The sequence below is a fragment of the Eumetopias jubatus genome, unplaced genomic scaffold (assembly GCF_037043125.1).
Source record: "Eumetopias jubatus isolate StellerSeaLion01/CBP00866 unplaced genomic scaffold, mEumJub1_p1.0 scaffold_16, whole genome shotgun sequence".
Taxonomy (NCBI): Eukaryota; Metazoa; Chordata; class Mammalia; order Carnivora; family Otariidae; genus Eumetopias; species Eumetopias jubatus.
The window spans coordinates 59613685-59628451 of record NW_028274822.1 but is presented as its reverse complement, the minus strand read 5'-3'; the positions used below and the strand labels follow the sequence as shown (position 1 = coordinate 59628451).

General features: G+C 35.9%; 1 protein-coding gene across 2 annotated transcripts in view; it reads right to left on the bottom strand.

Annotated features, from left to right (window-relative positions):
• Positions 1–388: 388 nt before the first annotated feature.
• The window catches only part of VAPA (VAMP associated protein A), a 38266-nt gene continuing 23887 nt past the window's right edge, over positions 389–14767 (bottom strand). Inside the window, exons 5-7 of one of the 2 annotated variants that reach the window (XM_028123929.2) lie at positions 8843–8977; positions 4500–4673; positions 389–1160 (exon numbers count right to left, since the gene is read on the bottom strand). In XM_028123929.2, the coding sequence (XP_027979730.1) occupies positions 1002–1160; positions 4500–4673; positions 8843–8977 (468 nt within the window). In that variant the 3' untranslated portion in view covers positions 389–1001. The remainder of the gene's footprint in view (positions 1161–4499; positions 4674–8842; positions 8978–14767) is intronic. The other variant, XM_028123927.2, reaches the window with a different exon arrangement.

The following is a 14767-nucleotide window of genomic DNA, read 5'->3' as shown; positions in this document are numbered from 1 at the left end:
TCTTAGGCTGGTTAAAAAGCACTGGACTAGAACCAAGGAAAATTAGTCTTCCTTGTGAAGATACAAGAACTTGTTAAGAATGGGGTAACTCAAACGCAACAGAGCAATAATGCATACATATAAACGGAAATATTAGTCTTTTTATTCTCATGGGACTTCCTTATTTTATATTATCTTGAAGACAAACTGATTGTGATCCTCCAAAATACCAAAAGTAGCTTAAAATTTTATCAATCTCTTTCCTTAATAGAATGAGGACTCTTAACTACAAATATTGCAATATCTGAAAGGGTTTCAATGCAAGATAAAATTAAGCATCATAAATTTCCAATTACCATACAATGGACTCGCTGGTATCCCCGCCTAATGACACCACACACAAACAAGCTATCGAGCAAGAATCTGTTAACAGTTTTATTTTTTTTTTTATGTTAAATACCATGGGACAGGATTGTAAGGATGAAAAACTCAGTCAACAACTGCCTCACAAGGGATAAGAAAAATTCTGCCATGATATTAGCAAAGGTAAAGGAGAAAATTTACACTGTAAGAGGCACCATTTCCCCACAGAATACCTCTTGGCATTTCCTGAATGAGTGGGATTAGCAATCTAAATAAATCATATTTCAAGAGGTAACAGCAACAGATAAAATTTAAAGGGATTATTAAAATAACATTTACAAGACTCTGAACAATTCTTGAACTCTTATTAAAACCACAAAGAAAGAACAATTCTTTATTTATGAATTTCATAAAGGACTGAATGTGCAACTGACATCTGCTAGTGATGATCTGGTAATATACAATTTGTCCAGGAGCCGAACAGTTTGTTTTATTGTGTTTTCTAACCGTAAGAGATCATTAAAGGCAAAGCCTATATGACGCTGTACACACAAAAAAAAAATGGTCACCGTGGGCCATACTACCAATGAAATGGTAGGTAAACAAATCTTTTTCTGGTCAAGAGAAAAAAAAAGAAATAGCACTCTGCATGCTTCACTCTACAAGATGAACTTCCCTAGAAAGAACCCGATGAAAATGGCTGCAATTACGACAAGAAGGGAAGGAAGAGGACTGGCGACATTATCTCTGAAGGATGCAGCTGAGGTTGATCCAGGTTTATCCGAATGTGCTACCTTTCTGAGCCTTAAGCCTTCATCCTGAAAAAAATATATGCACAAAGAAGTTTTAAAAACAAATATGCATCCAGTACAACTGCCAAGCTACAGATCTATGGCCAGAAAGCAGGTCAGTGTGCATGTGGCTACAATGGGAGTAGGGACTAACTGCTACCCAGCATTAAGAAGACTTTCTAGGGGTGCCTGGGTGGCTCAGTCATTTAAGCGTCTGCCTTCGGCTCAGGTCATGGTCCCAGAGTCCTGGGATCGAGTCCCGCATCGGGCTTCCTGCTCAGTGGGGAGCCTGCTTCTCCCTCTCCCACTCCCCTTGCTTGTGTTCCTTCTCTCGCTGCGTCTGTCAAATAAATAAAATCTTTAAAAAAAAAAAAAAAAAAGACTCTAGGGTGATGGAAACATTTTAACACTGGAGTCTAGTAATGGCTGCCCAAGTCTACACATTTACTAGAAATGACTGAATTGTACACTCACAATGGGTGCCTTAGTGGAATATAAATTATACCTCAATAATGCCCGTTTTAAAATCTAGAGCTGAAAAATGTACTCCTAAAAAAGTGAAAAATCAGATATTGCTGTATTTATACAGAAGGAAAAAAACGCCACTAAAATCTATTAATACAAGTAAGGAAGAGTTCTGTGCATGCACTTATTTCTGTGGTGGCCCTCGGTATTTTTACACGGGTTACCAAAGACCACCAGGAGCAAAGCTGTGGTCTGACAGGTTTACAGACATGTGCAACCAGGGTACCCACACAGCAGAGGCACAGGGAGTATCTGGCCGAAGGAAAAGAGGAATTTTAAGGATTTGGAGGAAGGGGAAATTTCAGGGTAAATTTAAGCAGCAAGTGTTTTGATAAGCTCAAAGCAGGAGGTCCGTGTGTAGAAGGGTCAGCACTGGGTCTTGACTGCCAAGGAGACACCGAATCCTGCTTCTTCAGGAACAACAAACTACAACAGCTATGGAATGTTGTATACAGAACTGCCCCCCACCCCCATCTGAGGCTATGCCACTGGACTGGAAAGGGAGGCCGCTTCTCTGTGTCAAAGTGACTCAGATCCTCTAGACAAGAGTGGGCTGCTTGGTTCTTACTGGTACGACTTTACACAGCAGCTTTTGACAGTATGATTTTAGGGGACAAGGTTTCTCAGTAAGAAAGCAATAGTCACTCAAAATAGGAGGTCGTTATCACACTTTACCAGCCACAGTGTGATCTCAGGAAAAATACTGATACCTAGACAACTGGCTTTATCTGTGTCCATCATCCCAACCAGATGAATGACAGGGCAGATTTTTACTTCCTTAGTGCAAGCTCATTTTTATTTTCTCACACTGATTCCTCTAGTATGGTTACTAATGCCAAATGAAGGAAGAGTCCACCTCAGGTCATACTCTTTTATTTGCAATTACTGGAATTTCTGAGGGTTGGTGGGGTTTTTTAGTCCTACGTTCATTAGTCCTGTGTGAGAAAAAATTATTCTCAATCCCATCAAGAACTTTAAACAATCTTCCTAGTGATTCTGATTTAACAGGTCTGGGGAGGACCTGTATTTTTAAAAAGCTCACTAGGAGATTCAGATGCACAGCCTGGATTAAGAACCACAGGACTAGAGGAATAAAAAGGAACAGTGACAAATTATGATGGGTCTTATGTATGAAATGTTAATAAAGGGCCTGAAATTGATTCTATAAGCCAATGGTCTTCAAGGTTTTTTTGTTTTATCTTTTAAACAGAACATGTTTTCAAATAACATCTCCTACAAAACATCAGCCAATAAATAAATAAAAAGGAGAGACCAGCACCCAAATCTCACCTCTCTCCCTGTCCACTCTTCCTAGTCTCCAGCCCTGCCCTACTCATATCCTTCCTACCATTTCCACTTCCCCCCCTCCGCCAAGAGACAAACAGTGGCTTTTTGAATAAATGTAATGAGCATGCTAAGGAGCCCATCTTTCATCAAAGAACAGAACTGTGCCATTGAAGTCAGAGCAGATAAAGTAAAGGTAACAAAAACAGCATCCTTAAAAATCTATGATGTGTGGATATAGGTGTGAAATGAATATAATCCTTCCACTACCCCAAGAGGTGTGGGGGCCTCTGAGGGGTACTGTGAAATAGGAAGAGATAAACAATTATTTCAACACAGATCAATTTAAGATACAGTGCCTCTGATTCAGAGTATATGTAGTTCTTATATACATTTAACAGATGGAAGAATCAAATGTAGATTCAGTCCCTTAATTTAGCTTATTTACATATGTACATTTTTGTATCATCGACTTTGACGGCAATTTAAAGGTATTCAGGTCTTGAAATAATTACTTGTCAAAGGCAAATTAATACACCCACACATATTCAAATTAGTCCTCATTCACCAGTTCATCCATTTATTCATCCAAATATATGAATGACTACTATATGCATGTGCTATGAATGCAAAGATGAATGAGCACAGGACCCTGCCCCCAAAGAACTACCGCCCACTAGAGGGAGAAAGACCTCCAACAAACAGGAGCAGGAAGATGACCGAGGTTTCATGGAAACAAAGGAGATAGCATTCCAAAACCATATTTCTTTTCTTCTGGGAGAAGTCCTAGAAAAGGTTATACTGAAAAGATGACAAGAACCAAGGACCAAGAGATAATCACGCATGCATAATGCGCTTATAAGGGTAGGGATGGGATTTCAGGGTGATCCAGTCAGAAGGAAGAACTCAAGCTAAAGCAAAAAAGAGATTAACAGAGAGGCCTCTTCAGGATACTCTAGTACAACACTGTCCAATATAAATATAAGCTTCAAATGTGAGCCACCTACGTATTTTAAATTTTCTAATAGCACATTAAAAAGATGAAAAGGGTAAAATTGTTAATAAAATTCAATCCAATATAACCAAAATATTATTTCATTATGTAGTAATACAAAAAAGAGGTATTTTTTTGTACTAAGTCTAAGAAATCATTCAATGTTTTACACTCACAACACATCTCACTTCAAACTAACCACATTTCAAGTGCTCAACAGCCACATATGTCCCTACTATATATGGGACAGCACCATTTGAGGCAATTCTATGACTAGGGCACAGAATGTAAAGGCTGTTACAAACAAGAGAGGAAGCCAGCAATGCCACAGGCCAGATCACAAATAACTAGGGCATCTACTAGGAAAAGAACTTGCAGGCAATGAGAAGTCTTGGTAAAACTAGAGGCAAGAGTGGGGAGCAAAGGCTAAGACATAATCAAATTAGGAAAAATGAAAAGAAATGACCAAGGATAAATTTAAAACCTGATGGATAACATGGCCTAATACTATTCACATATCTTATGCCTTCATAAAAATCAACTTATTTTCAAAAACAACTTACTCTCAGGTGTCGATTTTCTTCTGATAGTTTCATCATTTCTCCCTGAAGTCTTTTACATTCTTCCATGAGTTTCCTTGTTTCAGTATCGTTGAGTGAAACACTATGTGGTTTTGGCATGGGTCCATCTTGTTTAGAGGCATTCAGTGGAACAGTTTTGCTAGGTTCCAGATCATTCTGTATTACAAAGATAGTGGCACTTTTTAACTGACCAAATCTCCTTACAGATTTTAAACAAATTCAAGTTGAAACTCCATATACCTTTCTTTTCCAAAAAATCATTTAAACAAATTTTTGAGGTTGTGATTTCATTAATAAGAACTTTTTTTAAATACCAAATGTTACCGTCATCTGTGAACAATTTTAGGACTAAATCAAGAAAGGTCAGCAGTAAGAGAAGTCAAAATAAGCAGCCCACTCCCTCCTCTACTCCCAAAACCCTTCACACTTACCTCCACCACAGCACTTATCATATATCATAATAACGTATTTTTGACGTTCTTTCCTATAATACTTCAAAGACTGGGAGAGCAAGAGTCATTTCTTTTTGTATTTACCCCTAAACCCAGCACTTTGGCCAAGAGTAGCTATTCAAAGAAAGTATGCTGAATGACTGACACCAACCAAAATCCAAATATGAAGGTCATTTTCAGTGCTCTGATTCTGCAATTCAAATGAGATTCTGCGGGGGTGGGGAGATATTATAGTAATAATTCCAATGAAAATACGAGACTACCTAAGAAAAACACTTAAAACCTAACTTCTTAAACACAGAAGAGGAGATAATGAACACAAACATATGGTTTTAAAAAAAAAAAAAAAAGAGGAGGCAATTCCACATTCTTAAACATAAATAATTCTTTCAAATTATCACCAACACGGTTTACTTTAACTCATGAAATTCCATATGGAATCACAGTAGTACTAAGACACTTTTAAAACTCTGAGCCCTAAAACTGTAAATCTCACCAACACTCACCCAATATAGATAAATATCTAGGGCAGGGCCCTGGGGCCTGTGGTCTAAAGTGCCTCAATCTCCTTTACCTTAATGTCATTTATACTATCACCTACACCGTAACAGTATTAGTGCAACAAGTCATCTCTTTAACTAAAATTTTACTTGCTGGAAATTAAATGTTAGATTTTTTTTTTTAAACTGCTTTATTCAGATATAAACTTCTAACAAAAACATATCCAAAATCAACTTTATGGCATTCCACAGTACTCAATAAGATTTAATTATAGGTTACACATCTACCACACCATCCCAGGTCCCAAATTTATATTAAGTGTAAATAATTGTTTTCAAGGGGCAAAACTAGTATTTCTTATGAAGGGAATGTGATTTGATCACTATGCCTACACCCATGTAAAAATCAGTAATGTTATAATGAGGTTCTAATGTATAACACTACATTATTTGACTGTCAACATTCAGATTTTTTCATTTTTCTTCAGAAGCTTCTCAGCTGTGAAGGGTTTTTAAGAAGCCTACTTCCAACTTCCTTCTCTGAGATGTCCTCTTGCTTTCTTGTTTTTCCACCCTATCTTCCCATCCTGACCAAGTCCATCTCTATCAGTAAAAATATGTTTCAAATATATTTTGCTCTCCATCAGTATTCTTTCTTAATCTTTCCCTTAACAGTAATTAGAATTCATATCAAAATGATTTTTCAAGTGTGCTCCAATTTCAACCTAGAACAAATCCAAATTCGAAAAGAGGGCAGTTCATTGCCTTCCTCTATAAAGATGAAAGCCAACAATCAACAATATGGCAACTAAGGAATCCTCGGGTTCTGATTGAGAATTGGAAAAAAAAACATATACTCAAAACCAGAAAGTTGACTAAAAAATCAAGAGGAGATACATGAGGCCAACAAGTGAAGAGAAAAAAATTAAAATGAGGAATCATCAAACTCCTCAGTTTTAAATAAATTCTTGAAATTCCAGAAATTCAGAATTATCAGAGGGAGAGGAAACTACCAAGCTCATCAACCCAACCCAACCATTACTTATTATCTTTCAATATTTTCTCATATGCACATTTTATAAAATCAGCATACACTGTAACATTTTTATCTTTATCCACTTATATATACATCTTTTAATTATCATTTTAAATGACACTATATGTCATTATTCTGTGCCTAAAGAAAATTACTTAAACATCTCACTCTTTTTACACATTTGACGGGTAGCCTCCCACTCTTTGGGATTTTAAGTAACATGTCAATGAGTATCTTCTTATGGTTGGCAGAATTAGATTTTTCTTTTTCACTGAAATTTTTCTTAATGTTATATTCTTTATAACAAAAAGGAAAAGAAATGTCATAACCAATTTGTGGAGCATAAACATAAAGGCTAGAATGCAAATGGTATAATGGAGCTTAAATACACCAACAGTGAGTCAAGTTAAGACATGAAAACAAGTTACTTGGAATATACTTCTTGTCAAGCACCATTTAGGCCCCCTAAAAACCAGTCAACATACATAGCAGATGTAATGAAATCGAATTTATTTGTGTATATTTAAAGTATAAGCATATATAACCTAACTTTATTGGGGGTTTAAAAGGGGGAATTAGGCAGGGGCTGAGTCATTCATGTAGTAACCATCTACAAGAGCCTGATGAGAACACTAAGGCTGCTATGACTTTATATACTTCCATTCAGGAGCTCCATTACTGAGGTTTGGCTCCAGGAAAACAGCTCGTTCCTTGAGAGTTGCTTCAGACTGGTCCAGAAAGAGGAGACTGGTTGTTCTGAGAACCATGAAACAAGCAAACTAAAGGGATTCAACATGCTGTGACTCTTAGGAAACTGATGAATAGTAACATTATATTAACATTATATTTAACACTGAAGCTAGAATAAATGGGAAGGTCAAGGCCATGATCAAGACAAAAAAATATGCCACAACTTGTACATTTTCCACTATTTTATATTTTTTAGCCTATCTGCAAAAATCCCTTTCCATCCATGAACTGAACTTACCTCTGTATTTCTTTTTAACAACCTTCAGAATTTCAATTCCAATATTCTAAATTATCCCTATTGGGGGTAATTAGAAAAACAGAACAAGGGATTGGAAACAGAAGGCGCAAGGCAAAATAGGTTTTTGCAGTAAAGCCTTGAGAAAGACAAGCCCTGAGCTAAAGAACATAAGTATGAGGCTACATTCCTGTGACTATAATGAGTAGAGGTACATAAATGAATATAAAAGGGGGGGGCACCTGGCTGGCTCAGTCGGTGGAGCATACTACTTTTGATCTTAGGGTTTTGAGTTCAAGTCCCACGTTAGGGGATTACCTAAAAATACGATCTTCAAAAAAACATTTTTTAATGTCTATAAAGTAAATTAAGACTAAAACTAAGGGCTGTGGCATAATATTGTTATAGGCATTAATTAAGGCCTTGACCTGGGAAGAGACAGTATTTGAAAAACAAGGTTATTGGAGACTTATTTTCACTCTAAAAAACCAATTTACTGTTTCTGCAGAATCATGATTCCCAGAAATAAGTAACTAAAATCACAAAATCAAAAGAAGTATCAGACAAATTTAGATAAAGGATCAAATTTTTTTCTCTGCAAAGCCAAATCAAAGTATAAGCAACCTGTTCAAACTATGGGGTTCCTGAAGTTTCTAGTAAGCAAAAAATGGTAAAGGGAATCATACAGCAACCATTACATCACCCAGAAGTCACCGTTATCTTATTGATGACATGCTGTCATCTTATTTAAGTGAACGTTAAGTACACACGTGTATACATACATACACACACACACACAAACAAGTTCAACTATGACCTAAGATCTTTAGGGTTTACCCACATATTCTCCTACCCTGGGGCACTGTAAATAATAATGACAGTTAAAGAGGGATTACCATTATTTGTGTTTGATAACAAAACATTAAATAATAATTTCATTTATCTTTTTAATATATATGAACAAATACTTGCCTGGAGATCAATGTTTGCCAGCCCCTACCTTTACTGCTATACCTGCTAGTTTATTCAAATAAGCTCCTAACTCCTTTTTTAGGAAATTTCAATGATAGAAAAAATTGTACCAACTTCATAACAATGTTCACACTTAGATTTGTCCTGCTCACTACTGAGATTTTATTAAGTGCTCAATTTGCTTTTTTAGAACAGAGAACAGTTTCTGTGCATTATTTTTAAGTGATCTGTGGTTCTACTGTATTTTTAAACAGCTGAAAATTTCAATTCTATCTACTTCATATAATATACTCATAATACCATGTATGTGCTAGGTAACTACATTAACATAACCAGTAACACTAGTAAACTCCTATAGCTGTTAGCTCCCTAAAACAAACCTTCTGCTTCTCCTGTTTGAACACATTGAGCTCCCTGGGGTCATTCTTCGTATTATAACTGCCAGTTGTTGGAACTGTGTTGTTGATGCTGCTCAATGAAGTGACAGCCGGAGCAGTCCCTGGTAGAGTTATACCCTGAGGTGGCATGGGAAACATATTCTCAGATTCGCATCAAACTGATTTCTCCTGCATGGTACTGGGAATGACTAACACAGAAATCATTAGGTTCTAAGACATTCGCATTTTACTCTATAAAAATGTATTATATATAAGATATAAGACTAATAATAACTATGTTAAAGCAAAAAGTACAAAAGTTTCTGTAGCTTTTTATATTATTTCTCAAACAAAATCAGCTATGATCAATTTGTATTATGCTAATTAAAGGTATAAATCTTATTAAATTAGTGCTCGCCTCATGTTGTCCTAAAATGAACACCTTCTAACTTTGCAGCTCTTAATTTCTGTTGCTATCAACGCTTGTCAATATCTGAAAAACAAGCACTTCATATTTTCTTACCTTTGGTAATACTCAACCTTAACAATTTTAAGTTAAATGAATTTTTTCCTCTTGAGGTTCAAAAAAATAGAGTATTTTATAAACCTCTTCTGTACTCGACAACACCCACCCCCAAACACACACACACGCATACATACACACACACACACACACACCCCTCTCTCTCTCTCTCTCACACACACACACTTCTCTCTCCCTCTCTCTCCCAGGACCAGTAAAGATGCATATAACATTCTAGTATATCAGTATCTCAATTCTCTTCCTACCTTCTCAAATTCCTTTAATACAGGTGAAAATAAGAGGATACCAAAATGCCGATACACACTTTGAAATAATACTTAGTGATACTCAGGTCAATGTATACAACTATGAGAACTCCATCTCACTTAATAATGCACTGTCCCCAATCTGTTCCTTGTCTCAACACAAAACAATGTATACTTAATCATAAAAGTTCTTTGTATACATAAAACCACTGAAATTCCTTGTTCTTGACAACCCATCAGTATTAAGATAAACTGGTATTTTTTTCCCAGAAAATGTGTCATTAACACACATTAGGATGGAGGGCATAAATGAAATGCGATACATTTAAGAAATCTGGAAATTTTCAAGTAGAATTGGAGGCCTCAAAAAAAAAACAAAAAAAATTTTTAATTGAACACAAAGAATTAAATAGGTGATAAAACACCATAAAATAACAAGTTAATTAAAACCACATTCAGTCCTGAAAACACTACCACTAGACATTAGATCTCATAATACAGAGTTGATAATAAGAGCTATTAATTCCAAGAACCCAACTTTGCAAAAATAAAGCAGTCAACACTTTAGTTATCATCTGCCTCCAGCTATCAACAATCCAGGGAACATGCTGAATGGCACTTGTTACTAGTGCTGAACACAACTCAACTGAAGACTCTATGGGCCATTAATTTACTGAAATATATCCAAAGACCTGCTGTTTCCCTAGGACTAGGGTGACCACAAATTTTAGTATGCTTAAGAACAGTATTAGTTAACGCTTGCTGTCCTGGAAAAATTATTAGTAGTACCTCCATTTATTTAAAAAAAAAAGGGGGGGTTCCTGGAATCCTAGGTCACTCCATCTATGATGCAAATCAAAGAATTATTTCCCAAAAAGATGCCCACTCTAATGAGGGTTGAAAATAAGCTAGAATAGTTTTGCCAAAAAAAGATTTCTTTAAATTATAAAGATTTTAAAAACAAGAACTCAATCATTATACTTCTAGACCTGGTATCTTTTTTACCCTGACAACCACAAAACTTCAATCATTTGTTTATATATTTCAAGGTCCTGAAAACTTGAAAGAAATCAACAAAATAGTAACATACTCTTTTCCACTATTCTTAAGAACATGTAAATGCCTAAACACTAACAGCATTACCTAAAAAGATCCAGATCCTCAAATAGGTAAGATACACTCACCTAATGTAATTAAATTAAATGCCTAGCTACTTCTTTTTGGGGCAAGACGGGATAGGAGGACCTGGGAGCAGGAGTTAAGAGTGTGGGCTGGGGTGGTTAACATAAGCTCAATTTCTCTCTACACAAATATTATAATAAAGTGCAAGTAGGAATGACAAAATAACATTATGAAACCCTAAATAAATTAATGAATCTATACTATAGTTTCTCAATTTTGACCTTATTGATGTTTGGGCCAGATAATTCTTTGTTGGGAGGATTGTCTTATGCACTGCCGATGCAAAGCAGTATCCCTGGCCTCTACTAACCAGATGCCTTTAGGACCCCTCCCTCCTAGTTCTCACAACCAAAAATGTCCCCAGACATTGACAAACGTACCCTCAAGGGCAAAATTACCCCTGGATGAGAACCACTCATTCACACATTGCACACCAATGATCACTAACTTCACAAAAAAAAACAACCAGACATTATATATTGAGAGAATATATCACCACCTCCAAAGCAGTGTCTCTCCCCTGCCTCCAGTGAAAATAAATCAAAATCTAATCAAACCTCTAGATCCAACTTTAGAATACACAAAACAAGAGAAGTTCAAGACCACCACAAGGATGTAAGCAGCAAAATCTATTCTACAGGGAAAGTCTATAGGACATAGCCAGTCTGTTAAATAAAAATCTGCGAGAGAAAAACAGAAAGGGAATCTAGAGATTAAGAAGAGATTCAGGAAACATATCATCCAATAAGCAGTATGTGGACTTTATTCTAATCACAATTCAAACAAACTACAAAAAAATTTTTAAATGACATTTGTGAGACAAATTTGAATCTGCCTGACCAGTTTGGTATTAATGATATTATAAGCTTTTAAAGGCTTGTTGGCATGGATGCAGAGAAAGGGGAACCCTCTCTTACACTGCTGCTGGAATGCAAGATGGTACAGCCACTCTGGAAAACAGTATGGAGGTTCCTCAAAAAGCTGAAAATAGAGCTTCCATACGACCCAGCAATTGCACTACTGAGTATTTACCCCAAAGATACAAACGTAGGGATCAGAAGGGGCACCTGCACCCCAATGTTTATAGCAGCAACGTCTACAATAGCCAAACTATCGAAAGAGCCCAGATGTCTACTGATAGATGGATAAAGAAGATGTGGTATATATACTTACATATACATACACATACACACACACACACACACACACACACACACACACACACACACAATGGACTATTACTCAGCCATCAAAAAAAAAAAAAACCTTGCCATTTGCAACAACATGGATGGAACTAGAGGGTATTATGCTAAGCGAAAAAAGTCAATCAGACAAAGATAATTATCATATGAGTTGACCCATATGTGGGATTTAAGAAACAAAATAGAGGAGCATAGAGGAAGGGAGGGAAAAATAAAACAAGACGAAATCAGAGAGGGAAACAAACCAAAACAGACTCTTAACCATAGGAAACAAACTGAGGGTTGCTGGAGGGAAGGAGGGTAGAGGGATGGGGTAACTGGGTAATGGGCATGAAGGTACATGAATGAGCACTGGGTGTTATATACAACTGATGAATCACTGAACTTTAACTTCTGAAACTAATGATACACTATATGTTATTAATTGAATATAAATTAAATTAAATTAAAAATAAAAGGCTTAATGATAGTACTGTCATTAATTCTTTTCAAAGTTCTTATCTTTGAGTAATATATACCAAAACAATTCCACATAAAAGTATATTACATCTGGATTTGCCTTAAAACAGTATGTGAGATGAAAAGGGGGAGGTGGTTAGATGAATTAAGATTAACCATAAACTGGTCATTGTTAAAACTGGTCATGGGTTCACAGGGGTTCACTGTACTTTTCTAAGTGTTTAAAGTTCTTCCAAATAAAATGTTTTAAAAAATCATTATCTTTAACACTTATTCCTTACCATTTAATGAGGTAGTAACTAGACCATAAGCCCAAGTAGTTCAATTAACGGAAATACATTCTGTAGCTAGTTCATCTAGGCTCAGAAATCAGTCACTGGAGTACTCTGAAATCATACTGAACAGACTTTGGGTTACTAATAATACCTGCTCTGAAAAGGTTCCAGGGCCAAACTATTTCTGTTCATGCTCCATGGTATAGGACTCCAGAAACTCTATTCAGTATTTATTCAAGCCCTTTAGCAGACCCAAACCCGCTTTCTTGGATTACTATGTTGCCTACCTATATGTAGGTATACCTGCTACTCTCCTCTATGGGGTGCTTAACATGGCTAGGCGCAACTATCATAGCCATATCATTTCCATCAACTTCTGGTTTGGTTTTGTACTCTTATAACCAACAATATCAAATACGTGGGTGAACCCTTCTCAGACTATAATCTCAAATTGTCTGCTATACAAAGTATAACAGAAGTCCAGATGAAAGATAGTCAGCTCTATGTTTATTAAAGAACTGTAAAAGATGACATAACTCTAAGTGAGAAAATATCCAGATGTGTTTCTACTCAATTTTACTTCAGGGAATATATCCAAAGAAAATGAAAACACTACATCAAAGAGGTTATCTGCATCCCCATGTTCACTGCAGCACTGTTTATAATAAACAAGACACAGAAACAACAGAAGTTGTGGTGTGTATATATATATAAAGAAAATGGAGTTATTCAGCCACAAAAAGGAAGGAAATCCTATCATCTGTGACAGTATGGATGAACCCCAAGGGCACTACTCTAAGTAAGTCAGAGAAAGACAAATACTGTATGATCTCACTTATATGTGGAATCTAAAAACAAAAAATAAAAACAAATCTATGGAAGAAGATCAGATCTGCGGTTATCAGAGACGGGGAAAGAACATGGGGGAACTGGCTGAAGGTGGTCAAAAGGTATATAATACTTCCAATTATGACACAAATTAAGTCCTGGGGAATATATGTACAACATGATGACTATACCTAACACAGGTGGTATGGTATATTTGAAAGTTAAGACAGTAAATCCTAAGAGTTCTCAACACAAGGAAAAAAAAACATTTTTCTTATTTTGTATCTAAATGGCATAATGGTTGTTAACTAAACTTATGGTAATCATTTTACAATATATGTATGTTAAACCATTACGTTGTACACCTTGAACTTACACAGTGCTGTATGTCAACTATATCTCAATAAAACTGGAAAATAAAAATTAGTCAACCGAGACAACATGCAATTACATTTTCTCAGTTCCAACAAAGAGCTATGCAAAAAAAAGGGGGGGGGGGCTATGCAAGCTATTAGCTTTCTGGCAGCACAAGCAAAAGAGAAAGTAAACTCCAAATGGGAAGCATCAACATGCCAGTGAATGATCACTTTCTATTTCTAGTAAGAATATATGCATTCACATTTTTTATTTTTGGCAAATATCTCAACATCCCTTTAAAAGGGGATTAAAAGACACCATAAATAATTACCACTCAGGGACTCTTTCATTTCAGCTTATCCTAAAAGAGTAAGACAATAGTTGAGCCCAGGTATTTATCTAATGGGCGAATTTCCTTTTCAATAGGGCAAATGGCTTCCAGATCAAGACAACAGTCATGTCAGAATATAACCTAACTGTACTCACCATTTCTAGTTACACGTATAATTTTATATATTAAGTCACCAAAAGAAAAATCTTACTTAGCTTTTTCAAGTCCCTCCAACAAACCATAGAAAAAGATTAAAATCTGCATTTCAAAAGGGGAATAGGGAAAGTGACAACTCATTTTATACATTCACAAAGGACTTTCTAAACTACACACATATATACCTTAGTCCTCCAAATTGTTTGTGCCTCATACTAATCAAAAAGCAACATAAAAACTATTTACTGAGAAATAAAATCAGATGGATTTTGACCAAAATCAACAGTGAACAAAATACCCGGGAATAGCCAAACTTGGAATAAACTGCTTGTCCATGTAAATTAAATCT